Source organism: Dermacentor silvarum, chromosome 10, assembly GCF_013339745.2.
Source record: "Dermacentor silvarum isolate Dsil-2018 chromosome 10, BIME_Dsil_1.4, whole genome shotgun sequence".
Classification (NCBI taxonomy): Eukaryota; Metazoa; Arthropoda; class Arachnida; order Ixodida; family Ixodidae; genus Dermacentor; species Dermacentor silvarum.
Window position 1 is genome coordinate 90,294,123 of NC_051163.1, and position 25,281 is coordinate 90,319,403.

General features: G+C 46.2%; 1 protein-coding gene across 1 annotated transcript; it reads left to right on the forward strand.

Moving 5' to 3' along the window:
• The first annotated feature begins 12,424 nt into the window (after nt 1-12,424).
• LOC125941070 (THAP domain-containing protein 11-like) lies at nt 12,425-24,929 on the forward strand. Its single transcript, XM_049657992.1, has 2 exons — nt 12,425-12,894; nt 24,830-24,929. Exons 1-2 carry the CDS (start codon nt 12,425-12,427, stop codon nt 24,927-24,929), a joined length of 570 nt encoding a protein of 189 aa, XP_049513949.1.
• The last annotated feature ends 352 nt before the right edge of the window (nt 24,930-25,281 follow it).

Sequence of the window (25,281 nt, forward strand, 5' to 3'; positions counted from 1 at the left end):
ATTAATATCCTTAAAAATAATATAGTCGTCTGTGAACAGACTAATATTGACAGGGGCCTTTATTACGTCAGCTATGTCGTTACAATAAATAAGAAATAGTAATGGGCCAAGCACGCTGCCTTGAGGCACACCAGAGGTCACTGAAAGAATTGGACTGCTGCCCATCAATCACTACGTCCTGTTTTCGATACGTTGAGTAAGCAGAAACCCAGGACAGGATAAAGCCAGGAAGACCAAGGAATTCTAATTTACAAATTAATTTGTCATGAGGAACTACATCAAAAGCTTTTTGAAAATCCAAAAATATCATATCTACTTGGCCAGCCTTGTCTAAGACAGAAGCAAACGAGTGATTGACTGTAGATGAAATGTTATGCTTGTTTAAGAAATCATTAATGTAGTCAGCAACAATGTGCTCAATTAATTTACAAGAAGAAGACAACATGGAAATCGGATGATAATTCAAGACTGAACTTGGGTCAACTTTTTTTAATATAGGGACAACACGTGCTACTTTCCAATCGAATGGAAGTACCGCGGAATGTAGAGAGGCCTGAAAGATTACTAAAAGACATTTAATTAAAATAAAGGTTCCGCATAACGCCGAAGGAAGGTGTTGGGAATGCAATTTGGACCAACAGATTATTTCACTTTTAATCGGAGTAGCATATTAAGTACACTTTGATGAGAAATATTAACGTCAGAAGAGCAGGACAGTGAAGTTTGGAAAGAGGGTTCAGTGGGCGGGGAGGAGACACTGCGGAAGTGGTCATTTAAAAGGTTAGCAACAGCATTGGGATCAGTTATTGGAATGCTATCATGGATAATATTTGTTATAGATTGATTCTGTTCCTTGATAAAGTTACAGAACTTCTGGGGATCTTCCTTAATAAAATTCGGTAAAGTGCTACTGAAATAAAAATTTTTTGCTTCTGCAATGGCTACAGAAAGGGCGACACGAACATTGTTTAAATTATCGGTAGCTGGGCCTTTCTTTCTAAGGCATTTGGCTTTACATTTTAATTGAATAGTGCACCTATTCATCCATAGTTATGTTAACTGGCTTTTTACGTTTGTTAGGTATAAATTGATCAATGCAGAATAAACACATGATTTTAAACTTTTCCCAAAGCTGCAGAACATCATTCTGGCAAAATTCAGAAATACAAGAATCAAGATGATCTGTTATTCACACATCAGCAGCCTGCGCAAAATTTTTTCACAATCGTAGGCGGATGCGTGTCATGCACGTGACTACGAGTACCATTCAGCGAGAACGATGCAACAGTAAGTTCATATTCAGACAACCCAGGTCCCATAGATACAGAATAATCGGAAAAGGAGCGTTCAAGAAAGACAAGGTCAAGGTTCCAAGTCTGGTAGGTTCACGAACTACTTGTACGAGTTTGTGGTCGAGCATCATATCAAAAAGCACATTTGCGTCGAGAACAGAACCGGCACCTGACATAACACGATCCCAGTCAATGCCCTGGCAAGTTAAAATCGCCAACTACTAATAGCTTATTTCTATTGAACTGGGCAATCTGGTCACTTATCCCTAATAAATAATCGGCGACCTGTACGTCGCACATAAAATAAAAACATGACCATAAATATTCAGTTTTACGAACAGACTTCCGGTGTCGCTTGAATCTGATAACAGAATGGCCTCCACGAACGACTTTACAATAACAGCAACCCCACCGCCCCTAGAAGTTCTATCTCTACGAATTATTTTGTGGGCAGGCGGGATTTCGCTATGGAGCAAGGTTTCCGTTATAACTGCAACGTGTGGCGAGTGCGACAATACAGCTTCTTTTCCACATTAAAGTTAGGAGTCCGGTACATATTCTAAATGTCTTAAAACGGCAGCTTTCTTTTCTCCTGAGACTGACATTTCAAGCCCTTTTAGTTTTAGAACAATAATCTGGATATGTTTCTTTTTTTACACTTGCCTTGATATGCAATGAATGCACATTTGTTTTGAGCACTACCATGTTCACAGCAAATGTGGCACTGAGACTATTATTTGTGTAGCACTAGAAAAAAGATGATGAGCAACTAGGTATTCAAAATGTTTATTTTAGTAGGATGGCTTGATGGTAATATCAAAAGTCTACGTGCATGCACCAGCAAAGATGGATTATCATAAGAAAACTAAATCGGAAAGAAAAAAAAGAATTATGTTCTGGATTACTGCAGTTATACAAAGAGCCATGGAGCTCAACACAGTGATACCTCGAAGCCCTGTTAACAATGTGTCGGCTAGTACCTTGCATCTCTCTGTTGAAATGTTTCGAAGGTCAGTGCCAGCTTTCTGAAACTGTAGCGATTGATCTTATAAGAGGTGAATATCTACAAATATTTTTTTCAGTCTGAGAGATGACTTTTTCTTGACTGCAACAGGCAGCCAACTGGGACGTATAATAGCTGGAAAGACTGCAGCGCGCAGCAACCAAGCCCACAATATCTTGCGAGTAGTAGCTGCAGAATGCAAAACCAGTAGGAATTGCACGAACGTTACCAAGTTCCCGCACACGTGCACTTAACTTACAACATCGCCATTGCCCGTAACCCGCGCACCTGTTCTATTTTACGCGTACCGCCCTTCTGTTTTTAGCAAAATTTCGCAGCGAGATGGCACTTCTCTGCTCCGCGTTATTCAGTAAAACAATTGGCGCTGTCATCTGCGACGTTCCTCCGAAACATGTGTTGCTAACGGACAGCGAAACCAGTGCACGCCAACGCGGGCTTCTCCAATGGCGTAGTAATTTTTTCTTAGCGAACCAGGCAAATGCAATATGCCAAGTGTTGTGTTATTTAACAATGCGGAGCAACAAATGCGACATGTTCCGACATCGTCAAAACTGCAGCAAATAACGAAGCAGGCCGTGGTTGCGATACCTAAGAGCGGTCTCAATTTCACTTTTCATCAAGCCCAGAATCAAGAAAAACGGTGGCTGTATACAGCTCTATACCAATAAAGCATGTAAAGGAAAAAGAAATACATATTCACCTCGATAGGCAGGCCACAAGTTCGTGCAGGACGCAGTGGCGATTTGCTTGCCTTCAGGTATGACGGGTACACAAAGCGCCGAAAATTAAATACCGATGCTTGATTTTCCAGATGGTACTAAGTTAACTTGTAACGAAGACGTACATTTAAGAACACAATATCATGCAAAATAGCGCAAGAAAGCTTGGTACTTGAGCTGTTGCAACTTCAAAAAGCCAAACAGGAAGCCGCCATGACACTTGTTTCAGGAAGTAGGTGGCATCACCTTGTGGCACTTCACGCTTTAGAAAACCGAAACCGAAACTGCCTTACTTTTTGTTTCAGGTAGTAGTTGGCACCATCGTGTAGCGCTTCACGCAGTAGAAAACCGAAACTGCCTAACTCTTTTTTTAAAGCGCGTGAGAATATTTCATTGGTTGTCGAAAATCCACCCAATATTTCTCCACGACGACAATAATCTGTCAGATAATCTGCCCATAGCTGACGAAACAGTCACAAGGACTTAAGTATTCATGTTATATTAGATCACTTAATTTTAACTTATAGGCGCGCCCAATGGAAGTAATCTCGATCACAAGGAGCACTGACGACCGCGATCGAGAGCTAAGATCTAAAGTGTGTGAACGCGGTATTACGGCATCGGTTGGCTCAGTGAAGGTGAACGTTCTAGGAGCGGAAATGCAAGAACAGTGAAGAATTCTGCCTCCACGTGAAATGCCGGGAGGGACGGAGCTCGTGGAGGGACGGGGATGGTTTAAAGTAAAAAGGCACTACTAGACATGTACATGTCACTGTCGAGTTTCTACGAAGCGAAACCGCTCTCGGCCGCAGACAGCGCAGCTGCTGTAGCGCCCACGGCGAGGACTACGTGGGACGACAGACGCTCCAATAGCTCGCCGCGCTCCCTGCGCAGGCATGAACGGCACGGACACGGCTAAATTTGCAGTCTCCAGGATAGCGCACGGAGACAGCTGACTAGCCAGAGATCATATTCTAGCACCAGGTCGCCGTGACGTCTAGTAGTAGTAGTAGTATCAGCAGCAGCAGCAGCAGTAGTAGTAGTAGTAGTAGTAGTAGTAGTAGTAGTAGTAGTAGTAGTAGTAGTAGTAGTAGTAGTAGTAGTAGTAGTAGTAGTAGTATTAGTAGTAGTAGTATTAGTAGAAGAAGTAGTAGTAGTAGTAGTAGTAGTAGTAGTAGTAGTAGTAGTAAACATTATTTAGTGAAAAGAAATTGTGCGATGAACTGGACCCCTCAGTCTAGGCGCCCGCTGGTCGCCTGCACCATTGAAAAGTTGATGTATAGTCAGCCAACATCGCTTGGTCATCTTGTGTGGTGACTGTAGGGGGTAGTGTGAGAATGGAGCCAATGGGAAGAGTTGGGAATGGAGGCCTGCAGTGCCATAGTACGTGTGGAGTGTTTGGGTGACTGCCACAGACCCCGCACTGTGGCAGAGGCTCTTTTGCTTATCCCCATATAAGGTGTTGTCTATTTTGCGTATGTAGGATGTTTCTGCTTGGCGAATTAGTGTGCGCTGCAGTCTGGTGAGATGTGGGCTGAGCGTTGGAAATTGTCTTCTGCCTTCTCTGTTTGGTGCTAATGTGAGAATTGCGGAAGCCTTTTGAGAGGATTGACCTGAGCATGGGCCCGACGGAAGAGGCCCAGCACGGTGCTTCTCAGGCGAGCAGGTTAGCCCCTTCACCGCCCTCCATTCCCACGAGCCCCGGTATCCAGATCACTCCAGTGGGCAGGTGTTTGTGGATTGCCTCACAGTAATCTTTGGGAAGTTGTCCGCTCTGAAGTATCTGGCAGGCTTTCGTCGAATCAGTAAATATGATACATTTCCTCGCGGTGATTGGTGGGACTTCAATCGCCTTAATGATGGCGGCAAGCTCAGTTCACTGTGGCTCCGTCTTGATGGTTTGCATGCGAGTGATCATAAGGCAGTGATTGGTAGCGGCTATGGCTGCTGCACTGCTTTTGATGGCAGCATCGGTGTACAGGCATGTGTCGGTGTTGGCTCGTTGAATGTACTCGCTGTAGTATGTGATGCGCTGTTCTCTGCACTCTTTGTTTCATTGGGGGGTCCACGTGCATTTGTATGGGGCTATTCTGAGCAGTGCTGGGGAATTTTTGCCGAGCATGCTTGTAGCGGGCAGTGGGGTGTCATTGGGTTCGAAACCCAGCATCTGCATGATTCTTTTGGCCGATGTGGTACTACTGAGTCTAATTTCCTGCCTGCATTTATCTGATAAGCTCTTCTAGGATGTTATGGTTACCTGCCTTCTCTATGATCTACGTACTTGTGTTTGTCAGCACCCCTATTGCAAGTTTTGTGGCTTTGCTAATGAAAGTGTCAAGCTTGCTGTGCTGTGCCTTTATGAGATTAATGTATAGTGCGTGATAGGAGAGGCGAGACATGAGTAAGGCGTCACGCAGCCACAGCATGTCTGTCTCATGAAGCCCTCGATGACGACTGCAAATGCTGTTCAAGACCTGCTCAATCTGCTTTAGCAAGTGCTGCAGTCACCGCACCCCCTCCACCTCGCCGCATGTACAGGCCTAATAGTAGTTGTATGTCTTTGTGGAATGTATTGTGCTTTGTTGTATAGGGTGATGGGTGGGGGTCCCCATTGTGTGGTGTGCACAAGCAGCAGCTCCGACTTCTCCAGGACGCACTCCAAGCCAATGCTCGCAGCTGCCGCTTGAGCTGCACCAAGTGCATGTGGCAAGGTGTCCTGTATTTGCACTGGAGAGCCTTTGTTGATCATATGGTTATGTTGTCAGCGTAGTGTGTAATATATGGGCAGTAGAGCTCTGTGTATGCGACACGTTGCTAAGTTGAACAGTGTTGAGAGCACTGCTCTTTGCTGGATGCCCCTTTGCAAATGTGCGTAGGGGTTAGATGCCATATTGCCAATCTTGAGGGTGTATGTATGATGCCTCAAGTAGTTCCGCACATAGTTGTACATCTTGGCACCATGATTCACAATATGCATTAAACACCCCCAATTCACCAACCATACACAGCAACTCGGTTGAGAGGGACACCACAACCGACCTCACCCTGAGCAAAGGGCCATTGTCAGCTTCATGGTACAATGCGCATGACATGCTCATGAGCGACCATACTCTCTTGTGCATCATGGTCGACATGATCTTCTTTGCCAAGATGGTTAGAAAGCAGCGGGTCGTGGAATGGGATAAGGTGAGGCACGAGAGGTTGGCGGTCGGGGAGCACAGTTCTCTACAGGATTGGACCAAGTTTCGAAGAACGATTTTACAATTACTTCAATTTCTGCTTGCCTTTTCGTTTCGCACTTCTACTTCTGATCTGCTTTGAGCTCTTTGCAAAGATTTTGCATTGATTCTGCAAACAAGGTGGCGGGCTCATTATATGGAGCATCCCACTTGAGCTTTTTCAGAAGGGCCTGCGTCGATACCGATGGCGTGTCGTTGGGAGGGAACGTATCAATTTGTTTGCTCTGTGTCGTTTGTCGGAGGGGTGTCATGCGTGAGTGGACGATGTCCTCTTCTGTCAGTGTTGAGTGCGGTTGCTTTTGACAAGCTTAAGAAATCCCACGCATGGATTTCATTAATGTGGCCCTTAACATTTTAGCTATCTGTAGTTCTTTTTTCACATGCATTGGAAAGGGTGGAGGGGTGGGAAGGAGTGCAGAGTGGCTGACTCACCTTCTGTTGATTCTGTTTAGATTGAGAGCATGATCTGCGGTTAGCTGACGTGCTGTATTTTCATTCGGGGCTCAATTTGGGACTTGCTTCGGCTCTTGCTTCTGCTCTGGCTGGTGGAAGGGTTCTCGATGGTGACCTTCTTGGTTTTATCCTGGACAGCGCTCCGCTCCTCCTCCTCCCCGAGCTGCAGTTCCTTCAGGTACACGGCCTGCCACATTGCCTTGTCCGTGGTACGACGAACTTTTCAATCCGGGTCATCAGCTGGATGGTCCCTATTGCAATTAGGACAGCATGACATGCACTCATGTTCTTGCGCCAGATGGGTGATCTGTGCGCAGTTTCTGCAGTGAGGCCTGTTGGAGTCTGGGTAGACATTGGCGTAATGGCCTGTGCCGAAGCATGTAGTGCAGAACTGCTCGCGAGGGTGGTGCGGGTAGCAGCGGTATATTCCACTGCCAAAGATGATCCTCCGAAGGTGAGGATTGCGACTGCTGTTCGGCCCATTATGCGGGCAATGAGGATTTTGAACTTAGGCACCTCGAGCTTTCGCATGAGTTCTTCTGTCTTGGTGCCAGGGTCTATGTTATGAACAAACCCGTACCATGCATTGTGCGTCGAGGCTTCATAAATTTGCACGGTACTGTGGTTGTCGTAAAGGTGAATACTTGCTGTGGGGCTAAATTTTTGGGATACTTTGAACGTTATGCAATTTAGGAATGCCAGGTTCTTCAGGTTGTCAATCTCCAGGGGAAGTGCCTTTGCTTCAGTAATGGTGAGTCGGGCCACATTGCGTAGCGCTCAATGAAGTGTGTGCAGGGCGATATTGAATAGAATCAGGCCAATAAGGTCGGAGGATTAATTGTACTGCTTGGGGCAGATTCACAGACTTTCGAGGCACCCAGGAGGTCCATCCATCAATGTAAGTTTGGTATCGGGGTGCCATCTCGGTGGTGACAAAGGTGTCTATCGGCCGTGCTAGAACTACACCTTGCGCCAGCGTAAGCCCTGTTTGAGCTTTTTATTGTCGGTTCTTCAAGCTGCTGTGCCGACCCAGTGACCACTGTCAACCCCAATCACAGCACAGGTAGCCAATGCACGCACCTGCACAATTGAAGATGACTGGTTGGGGTTGTGGGGGTCTGTACATTTCACAGCGATGAGGCGCGGCGGTTAAGAGGTGCCGCGAGTTGCTCTCAAAAGTTGAACCGTGGCGGCTGGTCTTCCAAGCGCGCTGCAATTTGGGAGGGTTGGGCAGAGGGTGATGGGTGCCCTTCACTGTGTCAATTCGGTATGTGCTTCAGAGCATGCCGACGGCACATCTGTTCACTTCGGGTGGCTGTGGTGTCAGCACTCATTTTTTTATCGGTGAGGATTGACTGCATTGTAATAAAAAAGAGCCCAAGGATGAACTTAGCAAGTTTTAAAATACTTTCCTGAGCCAGAAAGGCTCAAATACGACAAGGTACGTTTAAGCCCGTGATGTAGTGGCGGTGAAGTTCAGGCGCGAAATTCAAAAATTCGAACTCTGACCTGTATTTTCTCTTCTGAAAATAGACGCTTTGATAGACTACTTTTATCAGTATAAACTGACCAAGTTGCGACTGTGATTCTATGGCTAACCCACTGGCATTGCACCCCCCATGAGCTTGCTGTGATCAGGCTATGGATATCAGCTCCTACCAGAAGCTGCACAAATGAAAATTGATAGTGCAGATTTAGATCACAACTACAGCTCGAAATTCCGCAGCATTGACTTCAGTAGGTAGATTTTTTTCCACCATAGGAAGCGAGCGCTGAAGCCATAGAATATGCTATGAATAGTGGAGAGCTTCACTTCGCTTCATCATTTGAGAGACTGCATTATGCCACAATGGAGAGTGCCGAAGACGCTGCTCCACGAGCATGCTTTTCATCAACCGACATAGCTACCATTCCTGCTCACTACGAATGCATGGAAGACGTTGGATTGTCAACATCTGCAGTCAAGGTACTCCTCTGCAACACATGCGACACTACAGCAGCAGAGCAGCGGATGCAAAAATATAGTGCCCAGACCAACACGTCTTCAATAGTGAAAAATGCAAGCAAAAAAATGCACAACGTAAACATTATTTCAGTGCTCTGGCGAATGCAGATGCCTGTTGTCACCTAATATCAATGTATTTGTCACATCTACTCTCCTTGCCCTAGCAACAATAAAGCGCTAAGCTTAATAGAAGGCAATACCTGAGTATTCTATATTCAAATCGACATTCAAAGCTAGTTCTTTTTTCAGAATATTCGTATTCAATTTGAAAATTTCATTATTTGCACAATTCCAAAAGAAAAGTCTTTGATGCGCTGCCAAAAAGTGCAGTGAGAATCCCCCTCCCCCCATTTTTTGTAACTGAAATGCACGAAAGAGGATTAAGTGTGGCTTTCCTGCAATAGAGGTTGCACTGCCATGAAGCCACACCCGAAAGGAAGAGTCGCATTCCAGATGAAGCCGCAATGCAACAGAAAGCACAAGAAGTGTAGGCAATACGACGTGCAAACCAATATTTCTTCACGAGATTTGAATTGCATGAAAATTTTTCTTGGGCTGCTTTCATAAACACATGAAAGCTGCTCAAGGTGATTACGATCATTTTATGTAGAAATAAACTGTTCAAGACATTCAGGAATGGTTTTGGTATACATATACAACAAAACTTTCACCCAGAGCAAAGTAATTGACAGTTACAGTTAATTTTGTTATGCTCTGTATGACGGCAAACAATGTTATACAGTAAGTTTAACTTATTTCACTCACTAAAAGAAAGCAGAGAGTTATGAATCTCTGTTCTCTTTAGCAATCAAATAGTACATAGCGACTTTTGCACTGGAAATAAGGTATTTTTGCTTGAATATACAATGTATACTGGCATCGTGTCACACAATGTGCAAGAAGTTTGTAAATACACAGGTTATTTGCACGATCTGTACACTTGAAATCGACACACAAAATATATAAACATATTTATTACCTCTTTATTAGCCTACTGTGATGTTTCAATCGAGTAATACATTTGGCTGGTTCTTTCAGGCAAGCATTAATTGCTGTATCATATATGATACAGCATGCAGTTATGGAAAATTGGGCGAATTGGTGTTGATTCATGGCAGTGGGCAGCACAAACACATGGAAAAGTGCCCTTTGTACTAGAAATGAATTCGAAAGAACGGAAAACTGGGAGAATTGTGTTGATTCATGGTAATGGGCAGCAGCAATGAGTAACATCGATTGGAGAATGTTTCCAGCAATTACAACATGGAAGCAGTGTTTTTGTCAATCTGCAAACTTGGAACAACTTGCTCAGCAGTAAGAGCACGTGCCCGCACCCAGTGCTACCGAACAAGGCACTTGCAAAGTCAAGCACCACATGCATATTGTGCCTTGTAAAAGTGGGGTGGTATACTGTCTACCAATTTCCCGCGGTCCAATATACATAGGCCGAACTGGGAGATGTACAGATGTAGTGCATTTCCACTTGGCCTTGCACTGCAAAAGTTGAGATTGTGCACCGACACTTAGTGAGGCTGAAGTGCTTCTCCAACACAAAAATCGGAGGGCGCGTCAGCTGCTTGAAGCATACCACACAAAGAAAAGAAGTGCGTGTATCACCCAGGCGTCGGTATCACTTTTACAAAGTGAAGTAGCCGTGCTAGAAAAGAGCTAGGCACATGTGCAAGATTTTACAAGTGATTCCGAACTAGTGTGTCACGATTCATACCTGGTATCAACATATAAGTTTTCTTATGCTTTTAAGTCTTTGATATCTTTGCCGTTTGTATTGTTTTTCCTTTTCCTGTTGTCATGTCGTATGATAGCTTGGCTTACAGAATCTTGTTTGTATTTAAAAAAAGTTTTCTGTGGACAAAATTTAGTTGAACTTCAGCACTCGTCCTGTGTGGTTCTTTTTAGTACTCGTTGTTTGTGCTGCCCGTTACCATGCAGTTACAGGTTGTTTTGTGGAGGACAAAAAGATGTTTTCTCATGAAAGAACAAGCTTCGTAGCAAAATTTATTTGTTTGCATCAACTATACTTTTTATTGGAACCATTATTGGTGCAGCATAGGTAAGAAAATGAAAATGCCAGCAGTGTTAAGAATGAAAATAGCTTAGGGCCTGCCGTGTTCCAGAAGCTAATAACAGAAGCAACAAATAAAAAACGTGTTTTTTGGGCGTGCGCCAAACTCAGACTGCAAAGCAAAAGTAAACATAAAACCCAGGTCTATAAATTGTCTGTAAAAAATTGAATAAACGACATTGAAGACATGAATCAGCCACTCAAGGATGACATAAAATTTTAGTGAAACTTGCATACTGACTGGAGCTGTGAGAAATGCACTCAATTGCTTAAAGCAATGTCGAGTCATTTCAATGGTTCTGATATTTTTTTTCAATTTTTCAGCAATTTTCTACTAAGCGTGCTGCCCGGCTATCAATGATTAACGTCGTCTAAAAAGGAAACTTCTTTTTCTTGGAGGGCTACTGAAGGCTGACTAACTGATTGTGTTAGCGAGATTGTGCAGCACCAGAACACCGATCGTTGATAGCCGAGGTGGGCGCTGCTTTAGATTGTTGTTAATTTATATTTTTTTAGTATCACCTGATCTAAACACGAACACTTGTCATGAATTGTTCACTGCCTTGCAGGCGCATGAGCAGTTTAAGTCTATATTACCTCGTTCATTCAATAAATTTTCCAGTTGAAACTCAGCACTTGTGTTGTGTCCACATATTCCTTCAGCTTCGCTTTCAGTGCGCAGTTGCTTATTTGTCATGAATCAAATGTATTTTTGTATGGTCAAAAATATACCCGTAACTGCATGGTGTATATCATATGGCATAAATTTGTAACTAGTCATTTCTTTAGAAAAGCGAGGTTGCTTTAGGCATATCTAGCCTAAACAAAGGTCGCACCCAATCAAATGCGACAGCTTATTATGTACAAGCGCTTCGTCACTTCAACAGCTCAGTAGCTTCACTGAGCGTGTGTGTTTATTCTATTCTGCGTGTCACGCAGAAATGCTATAGTTACTGCCAGGTTACTTCGTAAACGCAGAATCTCGAAATGCATTTACACGCGAAATTCCCAGTGGTAGATTCACAATATACTTTCACAGCGTGCAAATTTCCCTCGAGACAAGCGATGCTTCGGCACCAAAGTGAACCAGAAATACTGATACCGCGTCGTTAATTTGAACCGTTTTACTCACCACATTGCGATTATCGAGTTTTCATATGCCCCCATCGCGACAAACACGTTTCACGACTGTAGAGCACGGCAGCGCAACAAATGCAGCAGGCGCGTCTTCATCGCGGCTGTGTTTAAAGTTGTGCAGCCCATAGAATAAAGTGCAGCCGTGCAGCCATAGAATAAAGCCAGCGTAGCTAGGGGCGAATGGACCTAGTGGCGTATCCGGCGTGGTACCTAGGCAAAGGCGATCCTTAGGGAGCAAAAGTGCCCAGATCCGAGGCGCCGCCGTGTTTCAAGTTCTCCCGAGCGGCGGCGCCACAGTCGAGGGCCCAGCTGCCCTGGAAAATGAATTACGCCCCCGTGACGCGCGGGCGGGAAGGAGCGCGCGTTCAGCGGGTAGGTCGAGATAGTGGTTGTTTTTCTCCACATGAATCGCTCGCACTGAGTGTCACTCAAGACAGGTTGCGTATGTGTGATATTTTATGCGTTAGGCAAAATGCCGCGCAACTGTTGCGTGCCGTTGTGTTCCACGAATGCATCGAAGGACCCGCAAATACGCTACCACGAGTTTCCCAGTAACGCAGAACGCAGGGCAGCATGGCTGCGAAACCTTTCCCGTGAAGGACCCGGCGGGAAGGGAACAGTATGGCAGCCGAATGACACGTCCCTGGTGTGCGCCTTGCATTTTACGGAGCAGGACTACAAGAAGACCGAGAAGTTGAGGATACTTTTTCCAACGGCTGTGCCGACAGTGTTCCCCGGTTATCCAAGCTACATGAGCACGAGGAGCACGCCTGCTCCGAGGAAGAAGCGGCCATGCTTGGAAATAGAAGACGATAATGTGCAGTCGCGTGCCGAGTGCTCAGGCAATGCTGCTTCAAAAGACAGGCCTGTCAGCCAAAACGACTCGTCAAGTGACAGCACTGAAGCCACGACGCCCAACAACTCTGAACTAGGGAATGAAACGTGTGTGGAAATTGCATCCTTTTCAGATGCATCATGCCAAACTGCATTCGACCTTGTTAAACTGACAGAAGAAGCTAAAAAAAAAAACGCGCTGCTTCCAAGCGAAGATCGCTCGTATGAAAGGAGCACTACAGGTCCTTCAAGAAAAAGTGGATGAGGCTGAGGAGCGCGCACAGTTTTATGAAAATAACACGGACATTGCCTGTTTTATGAAGGTGCTCAATGGAGCTGCGCAAGGTGACAAGACTGCCGAGTTCGTTAGAAACCAAGTCCGCAGTTTCTCGACGAAGAAGCCCCACTACAGTGACGTCATTCTAAGGGCATGTGTAATTTGGAAGGCATGCTCCAACAAAGGTTATGAGCATGCAAGGTTCAGAAATCTCTTTAAGCTCCCTTGTCGCTCAACGCTCCAGAAATATGTAGGCCATTCAACAGGTGAAATCGGCGTCACTTCGTTGATAAAGTAGCGGCTGTGCATCGAATTCAAGGGTCTCACTGGTCTCACTCTTACGAGCGCTTCTTGCCAACTGGGCACGAAATGTTAATATGTCTGTTGAGCGTCTCGTACGCTTGGCTCAAAAACCTCTGGGCAGGAAAGTGCTGCGCCTGGGATTCCAATAACACAGTGATCCTTTTTTCACGCACGTGCAATAAAGCAATTATGACTCCCATGATGTTCACAATGCTTTTGTTTCTAAGGTGTCAGCAACAATCATTCCGGAAATGCAACCGCACCTGTCAATGAGCGACTCTCCTGTTGCAAAAATAACTGCAGCACAAACATACATTATCGAGGGTGAACAGCCAAACGGCAACAAAAGAGAGAAAACATGACGCGAAAAATCGCAACTCGCACGAGCAACCACTTCAGATAAAACTAACACTTGCTATATTTAGGTTGAAGCATCGCCGACGCACATTCGGTAGGACGATTACCAATATAGTTAACGCTATAGGAAGTTTATTGTAACCCTTTAAAAAAATCACAGCATATCCACGGGGTGAATGATGATGCGTGGGCGAAGCTCCGGAGGGAATCATCGGATCTCCCGCTTAAGGGGACGCTAGCAGAAACGCGTTAGAAACGTGCAGTACTCTCTAGTAAGGGGGAGCGGCCACAGCGTCTTACGCAGCCATTTACACATGCCGGAACGTGCACCGCGTTTGCCGACGCCATCACATGACTGCTGAGAGAGTATACCCCCCGTATTCATAAACGCTCCTCGACTTGAACTTGACTTGCCACCGCTTTGGGCAGCGCGTTCGAAACGGTTTGAAGGTAAGGCGGAGAGGCCACAGCGTCTTACACGGGCCGTAACGCTCTAGCACAAACGCGTTAGAAACGCGCTAGAAACGCGGCCTTTCGTTAATGTTGGGTATTTATTGCCATCGTGGTGCGTGTGTCTATGTCCGCTTCGTGGCGTAGTGGGCTAACGCCGCGCGCTCGGAAGCGAGGGGTCCCTGGTTCGATTCCGGGATACGGACACAACTTCGGAATTGTTTTTCTCATTTTTCTCAGACTGGTTACACACTACTACTACGACGACGGGGACGAACGGGTGCCGCTATAAGGAGCTTCGCCCCTAAAACTAACAAGCGCATAGCAGGTGCGCTGTCAAGCCGCGATGCGCCGCAATAATTCCGGCGCTCTCGCTTTCGGTCTCCCCAGAGGCTCCCCTACTGGTGGCGCCGCGGCGGCAGCCCGGAGCACTAGGCGCGCCACGCAGTATCCGCTCGACGCGGCAGGCCGCACCGTGTGTTTTTCATCAAGCGGCCGTGGCAGAGCAAACGCGCGTTCGGCGCCGCACTCCCTGAAAGGCGGCAGAATTAAGCGTCTGTTTCCTCCTTTACAATTACCATATTGCAGTAGTGCACCAAGTTGGGCTAGTTGGTTGAAGTTCATATTAGAACGATTTTAACTGCGCTATGAACAGGGACAAAGGAGGACGAAATGACAACACGTGCGCAAACTCACAACTAGCTTTTAATGTGTGAAAGATGACATATATACAGTGAGGATAACAAAACAAAATGAACAAGGCATGGTCACATCTACACTTCAATCATAGTCTCGCGCCTAGATATTGCACTTCGCAATCTGCAAGCGCCACCGACGGATCACTGATGCATCCACACGTTTTCTTAATTGCATACGCCTCGAAGATCGCCCGCGTGATGCGATCCTTATGGCGATGTAAGATCTTAGTTTTTTTCAGTAGGGGTCGGCACGCCTTGTTTGTCTCCTTTTCACAGTCCCTGCAGTGTTTCGCCACGTGAGAATAGCCATCAGACAAGCAGTTCGTGGAATGCTCCTTTAAACGAATATTAATGCAGCGGCTCGATTGTCCAATATACACACGCCCACAAGTGAAAGGGAATTGATATACTACAGCGCAAACGCAGGGGACGTACTCCGGCTTCCTGTGGTCAATATGGCAAACAAAAGGGCTATTGCTAGGTGAACTGTCTATTTTATTCATTACGCGTGCACACAAACGTGCAATTTTCTGAGGGGCGGAGAACACAATGTTCACCCCATAACGTTGCGCAACGTTCTTGAGATTGTGTGACAACTTGTGCTGGTAAGGGATCACAGCAAAACGTCTACGCTCCTGGTCGTTGTCTTGAGGTGAAGCAGTGACACTACACTTAATCTTTTTGATTAATTTTTCACACACTGCTGCTATTACATAGCTGTGATACCCTGCAGTAGTCAATCTCGTTACTTGGTGTTCAACCCTATCTGTTACCATGTGGGCGCAAGATTTTCTTAGAGAAGAACTAATGCTAGACAGAACAATGCCATTTTTTACGGTTTTCGAGTGTGCCGAAGAAAAACTTAGGGGCATTTTTAAAGACCGAGGTTGAAAAAACCATCAAGTGTGGGACACATCGAAACGCAGGCGAATGTCTAAAAACTGTAGTTCATGGTCATGGGGTAGTTCAACGGTGAAGTTGAGACCCAGCCCTGATTTGGTAAACGCTTGTTGAGCCTCAAGGATGCGGTCCTCCAGTACACCATTAACAACGTGTTGGCACACGTGTTGTCATTTCGTCCTCCTTTGTCCCTGTTCATAGCGCAGTTAAAATCATTCTAATATGAATTACCATATATAGAGAGCAAACGCGACTTTTTCCGTCGCGCGAAAGGCCGTTGGGGGACGGGAGGGAGGGAGGGGAGGCGACGTTTAGCTGCGGTACCAAATGCGTATTTATATAAAAACGTTGCGAGGCGAGAAGGTGGTAAAGACTTCTTACGCTGCTCAACGAGTGTCCCATTCTGATCTCGTCGGAAACCTCCGAGCCGCCCCCAGAGGCCCTGGCAACAGCTAGAAATGCCGGGCGCGTTCGGTGCGACGCGGTCAAAACGGCGACGGCGTCGACAACAGTTCTGCGCGTTGCTGGTGCTGCTGCATGTTTAAGTTTACACAGCTGATAAAACTACTATCCTTACTCCGTATAGCTCTCTGCTAAGTTGCTATCGCAATTATATATTGATGCTTCGCCTTTCGGGTGAAGCTGCGACATATTTTATATAAATACGCATTTGGTGCCGCAGCAAAATGTCGCCTCCCCTCCCTCCCGTCCCCCCACGGCCTTTCGCGCGACGGAAGAAGCCGCGTTTGCTCTATATATATGGTGATTGTAAAAGAGGAAAGAGACGCTTAATTTTACAGCCCTTCCGGGAGCAGAGCGCAGAGTGTGTTTGTTTTCCCGCGTGCGTTCGCTCGCCCTTTCACTCGCACATACAGCGTCTGGCGTGCGGCGACGATTTCATCCAAGTTGCCGTCATACGGTACCTAACGACGACGGCGACGATGACGGCGACGGCACAAATCCTCTTTGAGTGTCCATATAAGTGCTATCGCAAAAAAAGGAATTAACAGGCGAAGTCCCAATTTGACCTGCCTTAGGTAGCCTACATGCAAGCGCTGCTTCATGTAGGCTCCCTAACCAAGGAGAATTAATTCCTTTTTTTTTAATCCTCCTTGTCCCTAACCTGCCTAGGATGCGAGCGCCAGCTGGATTGCCAGATGCATTTAATATATTACCACGTATACCAAAGTAGGAGAGGTCTCTCAGTATGCCAAACCGCCATGTGGTGTCGTAGGCCTTTTCTATGTCTAAAAATACAGACAAGAAGAACTGTTTGTGATCAAAAGCTTCGCGTATCTGCGCCTCAATACGTATCAAGTGGTCAGTGGTGGATCGACGCTCGCGAAAACCACACTGGTATGGATCAAGCAGTCTGTTTGATTCTAGGAAATGTAATAGGTGACGGTTTATCATTTTTTCGAAGACTTTGCAGAGACAGCTTGTTAGCGCTATGGGCCGATAACTCGATACAGAGGATGGATCCTTCCCCTGCTTCAGGATAGGGATCACTATGGCCTCTTTCCAGGCAGAGGGGATCTCGCCGGAGGTCCATATAGAGTTATACAGACAGACAAGGGTTTTCTTCGTTTCAGAGGGTAGGTTCTTCAACATTTCATATAATATGCGGTCAGAGCCTGGGGCAGATTGGATGCAACAGGCGAGTGATGCATGAAGCTCTGCTAAAGAGAAAGGTAAATTATATGGCTCGTTCCCGGTGCTCTTTTGGTCTAGTTTTTGTTTTTCTATTGCTGCTTTGTATTTTGTGAATTCCGGAGAATAGTGCGATGAACTCGACACATGTTCAAAATGTGCACCCAGGTGGTTCGCTTGGTCTTCCAAGCTGTCGCCCTGTGTATTTACCAAAGGGAGTGAATATGTTTGTCGTCCTCTCACCTTGTTAACCCTGTTTCATGCTTTGGCCTCATCTGTATACGAGTGTATACCTGATAAAAACTTCTGCCAACTCTCTCTTCTGGCTTGTCGGCGCGTTCTCCTGCCTTGTGACTTTATCTTCTTAAAGTTGATAAGATTCTCCGCAGTAGGTGAATCACGTAGCAACCCCCACGCTTTGTTCTGTTTCCTACGAGCGTTCCTACATTCGTCGTTCCACCATGGGACACGGCGTTTGCATGCCACAGCACTTATTTCGGATATGCATTTAGAAGCGGCATCAATTATGAAGGCAGTGAAATACTCTACAGCAGCATCAATTCCTAACGAAGACATGTCAGCCCAGGAGATATTGCTAGTAAGAGTTCGAAATTTCTCCCAATCTGCTGTATCAACCTTCCATCGAGGGGCTTGTGGTGGAGCCTTATTTTCTGTGGTTGTTCTCAGTAATATGGGGAAGTGATCGCTCCCGTAAGGATTTTTGGTAACTTCCCATTCAAGTTCAGGAAATAGACACGGGGAAGCTATGCTAAGGTCAATAGAAGAAAAGGTTCCGTTTGCAATACAGTAAAATGTAGGTTCCTTCTTATTCAGGAGGCACGCACCAGACGAGAAAAGAAATTCTTCAACAAGACGACCTCGCGCATCGATACGAGAGTCGCCCCACAGACTGCTGTGCGCATTGAAATCGCCAAGAACAAGATAAGGTTCTGGCAATTCGTCTATAAGGGACTGAAATTCATGTTTGTGTAAGTGGTAATGTGGGGGAATGTAAAGCGAGCAAATGGTGATGAGTTTGTTCAGAAGAACAAGTCGAACTGCCACTGCTTCGAGGGGCGTTTGTAGCTGCAAATTTTGACATGCTATGCTTTTGTGAATTATAATGGCAGCACCGCCTGATGATGCGATAGCATCGTCACGGTCTTTACGAAACGTAACATAGTGTCGGAGAAAGTTTGTATGTGTTGATTTTAAGTGCGTTTCCTGTACACACCGCACTTTTGGATTGTGTTTATAAAGAAGTTCTTGGATATCGTCGAGGTTCCTAAGAAGGCCTCTGACGTTCCATTGTATAATTTGTGTATCCATAATGAAATTCAATTGGTGCTGTGTGTACTAAAAACGGAAGTATTGCCTTAGATTACAGAGCCCTTTCCAGGCCCTGTAACGTGGGATTTGTCCTTTCTGAAGCGGTCGAGGGAGCCTCGCCGCTCCTTAGGCGCTTGGTGCGCCGTCGGGATGGGTGTAGTGTCCATTGCCTCTTGAGAGGCGCCGGACACGCGCTCTTGCGAGCGAGAAGTTTCGCGAGAGAGTCTCGCCGCGAAGGACGAGACATTTGTGCCCACCAGCCCGGAGGTCGATGGGGCTGCCTTTGGGCCTGAGCTGCGCCGGGTGTTACCACAGCCAGCAATGGCCGGAGAGGGTGAGGCAGCCTTGACTGCACCCACAGTGGGAGCTGCTGGTGGGCCTGCGGGCTCGCTTCGCGTAGCGCAGGCTGCCACCGAGGGCTGTTGTGGTGCCGGAAACCCTAGGGTAACCGGGCCTGTTTGATGGTTAGGTGGAGTAGACTTAGCTACTTCCACCCTGGGGGCAGGAGCCACAAGCGACAGCTCGCTGCGCGCGGGCTGGGCTGGTGGCAGTAGCCGCTGCGACGCTGCCCCTTGACGCGCCGCATCAGCGTAAGTGGTCGTGTGGAATGGTGAGCACCTTTTGCGTGCTTCCCTGAACGATATGTTTTCACGGACTTTCAGTGTTAGAATTTCTTTCTTTTTTCCAGCTTGGACAAGACCGGGAGTACGCTGGATGGTCACCATCACAATTTACGCAGTGAGGTGTAGCCTCGCAATTGTCTGAGGCATGGCCTTGTACTCCACACTTGGCACAGGTGAGTCGACCACGGCAGCTCTGCGAGCCATGGCCGAATCTTTGGCATTGGTAGCATCGTCTAGGATTTGGGATATATGGTCTTACTGCTATTTTTGTGTAGCCTGTTTCGATGCTTTGTGGCAAGACGCTTAATTCAAAGGTAAGTATCAGGTGTTTCGTGGGAATTTCTTTGTTGTCCCGTCTCATAACGATGCGCTGCACATTCATGACGTGTTGCTCCTTCCAACCTTCCAACAACTCGGTTTCAGATAGGTCGATGAGGTCTGCTTCGGATACCGCGTACTGTGTTCATGGAGCGATGCGGTGAAACAGTAACTGGGACATCACCAAAAGTCACAAGCTTGCCGAGTCTGTTGTGTTGTTCCTTATCACGTAGCTCAAGCAGAAGGTCCCCGCTTGGCATTTTGGTGACTTTATAGCCAGGGCCTAGCGTGTTCGTCAAGGTTTTCGCAACTACAAATGAGGATATGGTTCTTGCTAGTCTTTCCGTTCTCTCACTATGTACTACTTGATATCGGGGGAAGATGTCTTTAGGCCGGGTGAACAAATTCAGAAACTCATCGGTGCGTCCCCTCTTCTGAGGGAGACGATCAAGAAGTCGAGGAAAAGCGGGCGTTCCCATAACAAGTTTGTGTTGTTCGGCAGCAATGGCAGCCACCCACCACGGAGTCCAACAAGGGGACGCTACAGCACTTCACGTGTAAGGCTGCAGGCGCCAGCCGTACATTGCTGCTATAACCTCATATAAAAACCCAAGAGAGGGCACCTACACAAGGTTAACTCAAGCCGCCTATGAAAAGTGTGGAAGTAACAGAAGAGAAGAGGTGACAGGACAGTGAGGACAGAAAAATAGAGAAGTAAAAGATCGGAGAGGGGGACAGGAAAAGGCGACCACCGATTTCCCCCGGGTGGGTCAGTCCGGGGGTGCCGTCTATGTGAAGCAGAGGCCAAAGAGGTGTGTTGCCTCAGCCGGGGGGCCTTAAAGGTCCGAACACCCGGCATCGGCTCAACCCCCAGGATCCCCCTTTCCCCAGACACGGCTAAGCCGCGCACGGCTACACGCGGGAGGGTCCAACCCCCATGTGCTCGGGTACGTGGTGTCGCAACTCACCAAACGCCTGCTGACGCAGACGCTCCTGCGGGGGCATGCACACAATTTATGTGTTCCATAACGTATAGATAATTTTTGACATTGCGAGTGTATCGTTCATTGAGAGAAGTTCTCTAAATGAGCGTGTAGTCGAAATGTAGTTCTCTCGAGGAAACGCCGATGCCAGTACTGACACCGTTGGCAGTGAACCAGGCGGCTGTTTGCGCTGCTGCATCGAAAGGGCCTCTGCTTCTTGCGCATTTGAGATAAGAGGCCGACAGTGCACCTGGGAAGCTAAATAATGAGTCAGTATAACAATACTTAGGAACGCACTCATGTGCGTGGTACCATTTAATTTAGGGAGGTGCCGGCGAGCGCTGCTGGCAGTCTTTGAGAACAGCAACGTACTGATGTTGATCGTGCGCCCTTTAGTTGGTTCGCGCTTATTGCCTGTGCACTGCACGAAATGAATAGTTTCATACAAATCGGTATCGCCAAAACTGAACTAGAAAATGAGTTTTCTCATCGGATTGGCTTAATTAGCTTCAGGTCAGTCGCTCAGGTCCGCCGATAGTATAAAGTCACGAACTTTAGTTTAGGACCTGGTAGAAGGTCTAACATCAGCAAGACGCGATCTACATCGGCTCAAACTGTGTGTGTGCCTGGCGAGGGCTTATGTTCGTACAGCCAATTACGCAATACCACTTACTACCCGTCACTTGCCCGTCCACAAAAATGGAACTTCGCGCGAGAGCGACTTTTCATGCCAAAAACTTCTCAAAATCGCCGGCTCCTCGGCGCTGTCCTCTGCCATTCATTCCCAGAACGCTCAGCGTATACCACCTTTTGTGCCACAAAACAAGGTGGCCAGTATCTGAGGAGCAGACTAGGCTGGCGGTTCGATGGAATTTACAAAATTAATTTGTAAAAAAATCTGCGCCATTCTTAAACCAGTTTTTGAATACGTAACGGAAGTGTCCAGAGGAACGTACCCAGCAAATTTCATCGACATCGGCTGAAGTAAAACAATTGCTCGAATTTCCCATTACGAAGGAAAACGCAGCATTGGATCCCACATTGTGTTTGCTCGTTTATTGAAACAAAATAAATGTAGTGATCCAAGATGAATAGATAACGAAGGAGACAAATATCAGAAGAGAAGACCGAAGACATGTAGGACCCAATTTGGGTATCAGTTACGATGAGAAGCTCAAACGGTGTCCTCATATTGGGCTAATGGAGCCCAAGACTGCGCTTGCTTTAAGACTGAATCCCAGGCTCCGCAACCGGCGCTATGGGCTCCGCCGAGAAACTGTTATTATTCATAAAATGTATATGCACCCTATATTTGAATTTGGTTGTGTTGTCTGGTTGGGAAGCCCTGCCTATAAAGTTAGGATCTGCGTCTGTGCCTTGGACTCTCACACACCCCGTGAACGAGGCGCCAACACCGGGCCAAATTCCAAAACCGACTTATCAGCTTCCAAAAATAACCCCACAAAAGCAAGGACAATTAGTAAGGGGGCCCTCTGGTGCGCTAGCGAACGCTGGTTGCTGTCCAAAGACCGAGTCAGAGCCCAGAGTTGTCAAAACACAACAAAATATAGTCTTCCAAACAAGGCAGTTACATACACACGTGCACACTTACACACAATCCAATTCAGATGGGTATTAGCAAATACTAGAAAATAGTTAACGACAAGCACTAAGAGTCCAACACGTAAATCACAGAATAAATAGGAATACGAAGTGTCCAATCGTATTGACGCGCTTGCCTTGAGCCGGACAATCTCAGCATAGCTCGAGGCAAATCACGAAGAAGGAACTTCTTCCGGAAATGCAGAAGCTCAAAGAACTCATCGACTAGCTTGCCGGGGAATCCCCTTCTTCTGCAGACGGTCAGTCTTCTCGTCACATCTCTTCACTGGTGCTGTCTGATCCCCCTTCTGATTCCCGCACGGCGTTGTATAGCCTTAACAGGCGTTCTCGAACCTTCCTATCGGAGTCGTGCTCCCGTAGCGCAAACAAAGCCCGAGAATCTTCAAGTTATTTTCTCGCATTTTCAGCTGCGGCCGTCGAAGCGTCGTCGAAAGAGGGGGGGGGGTGCCTTATCCGCACGCTCACGCTGTATTAATCTCTCTCTCTGTTGAATCGCAGGGCTAGAAGGTGTCTCGGAGCTCTTATTCTCTCTCTCACTTTCTCTCGTCACCATCGCCTTCGCATAACTTGTCGATGACTCTAGACTCCGTTGGCCGCGTCGGCTGTTTGTAGCGTATGCGCTCTCCCCCTCTGCCGAAGCTGCCGCGGGGCCGTCTTGTTTCTTTCGCTGGCTTGAGTGGTGCGTGGCGCGTGCAGATTATGGGCTTTTTTACGACAGACTTCCATGTAGCGATCGATCTTGTCTATCAGGAAGCACCGCAACAAATATTACCTTGTAAATTCCGCATCCGAATAGGTCAAACCTTTTTAGAACTTTTACCTTTAAACGTTATTCTTTTTAACCAAGAAGATCGCAATATACTTTTATTGCGGATCCGAATTCCTTGTTTGTCCCGGCTTGAAACATCATCAACTAGAGCGAAAAAGACATCAGACGACATCAAGAAACACACAGGACAAAACATTAACATTCTGTCCTATGTGTTACATGCTTTTGTCCGGTGTCACTTTCGCGCTAGGTATTGATGTTTCAGTTCTGTAACAAGTCCCAACTAGCCCAACTGACCTTTTGTGTCCTTCTTTGTCACCTATTGCTAAGATTGCACATTCCTCGAATTGCGTTTGTACAGAGGTGACTAGAACCTTTCAATGCCCACATCCGAGATGTAACTGCAGTAAAAGTAGGTAATGAGAATTTAAGTGATATTCATAGACATTTGTTTCGCAAAATAAAAAAAAAGCCTTTACCTGAAACTACAAAATACTGGGTTGGTAGATTATCTTGCTCATAATATTATTATGATAGCAGCAGATGCTTCAATGAGTGAAGCATCTCTAAATATGTACCCCAGAAGTCTGGAGTACGCATTTTGTCCCCTTCACTTGGGTGGTCAGATTCTTTAAGGCTTCCGAATTTCACTCCTAGTTTTAAAGCTGACCTCTCGGCGACGATTCTTTCAGTGCACAAGCACCCCCTTTAAATGCCCCTGAAGCTCTCATTATCACATATTCTATAGCAGTTTATTATTCCCTTACTGCCTCAGCATACTCACCAGTAATAAATAGTGTCCTGCCATTAGTTCCGTTGCACTTAAGACTGGTTAGATTACCATATGCGTACCGGGTCACAAGGAGGTATATTTCAATGAGCATGGCTAGTGTAATGATACCTGAATGGACCTGTAATTTCTGCTCTACCAGTATTGGCTTACATCACTCTGATAAGGTATGAGAAATTTTATAGATAGACTCAATCGTAACATCATTAACATAGTTGACAGGCCTCAAACCTCTTAGATTTCCTTAGAGAAATCAACGGCGTCCACCAAGAATATAAGATGTATTACCTGCTAGATAATGTTGCCACATCTCCCCACTGATTCTGTATTTCCACAGGTCTGATCAAGTCATCTTTCCGCCATGCCATTTTTTGTGGGTAAATTGAATTTCTCGATCATCGTTTTTTTTATTCTACCACCGGTTGATTGTACAAATGGAAATATTACTTGAAGGTCCAATTACTCCAAGCAAACTTTATTATTATGAATATATAGTTTTATTGCAGTCATGTATTCATCTAGGTCAATTTGTTCTCAAGTTTACAAAATTTATTATTTATCCTAAGTTCCTCTAAATGTCAGGGAGCGCCAAATAGTGCGCTCATTGGACGTTGTGTTCCTTGGTCTAATCACTACAATAGGTATTGTGCGCATTGATTAAGTCAAGACCCACTAGGAGTCCTTCATCTTTTACATTTTAAGCTCCTTAGCTTTACTATTGCAATTAGTTTTTTTTTCTCACCGCCAACACAATTAGAGAAATGCAAATAAAAATAGTTCCTCAGAAGATGTTCAGCCGTACCTCTGAACATCTTCTGTGGAGCTGCTCTGCCTTTGAGACGACGCGAGAAAGGACACTTCACTCCCTGGCCAATAACCGAACTGACACCCCGCAGGAGTGGCTCGACCCGCCATCGCACATCAGGCCCAAGGACTCACTCCAGCTTTGCCGCGCTTGTTTGTACTTTTTCAGGGAAAAGAAAGGGCCTGGCCGCATCTTTGCAGAGCCGACCTCGCCACCACTCCACCTCGAGGAAGAAAAGAGCACCGGTCCCCCTTCTCCATCCCCATAGAGCACCCCTTTTCTGCCACATGATTTCGCCTATTAAATGCAGAAATAAAGACGTTTCAAAAAATAGTTCGTTGAGCATTCGAATATTTATTCCATCGAAATATACCAGAAATCAATCCACGGCTTCAGCACTGATTTGACCCCATTGTTCAGAAAGTATTGGAAGCTTTTTCGCATGAAGTTAAACGAACGTAAGTGGCTTTCATAGAATATTAAAATGCATTTGATGCAGTAAAGATACCAGCAGTCATAGAAGCAGTGCGTAATGATAGAGTACAGGAGGCATACGTGAATATCTTGGGAATACGTATCTACAAAGATTACAGCGCCACATTGGTTCTCAACAAGAAAAT

Coding starts and splice junctions, on each gene's coding strand:
- LOC125941070 (XM_049657992.1), top strand. CDS start 12,425: ATGCCGCGCAACTGTTGCGTGCCGTTGTGTTCCACGAATGCATCGAAG. Junction 12,895..24,829: donor TCTGAACTAGGGAATGAAAC/GTGTGTGGAAAT, acceptor GTACTTTTTCAG/GGAAAAGAAAGGGCCTGGCC.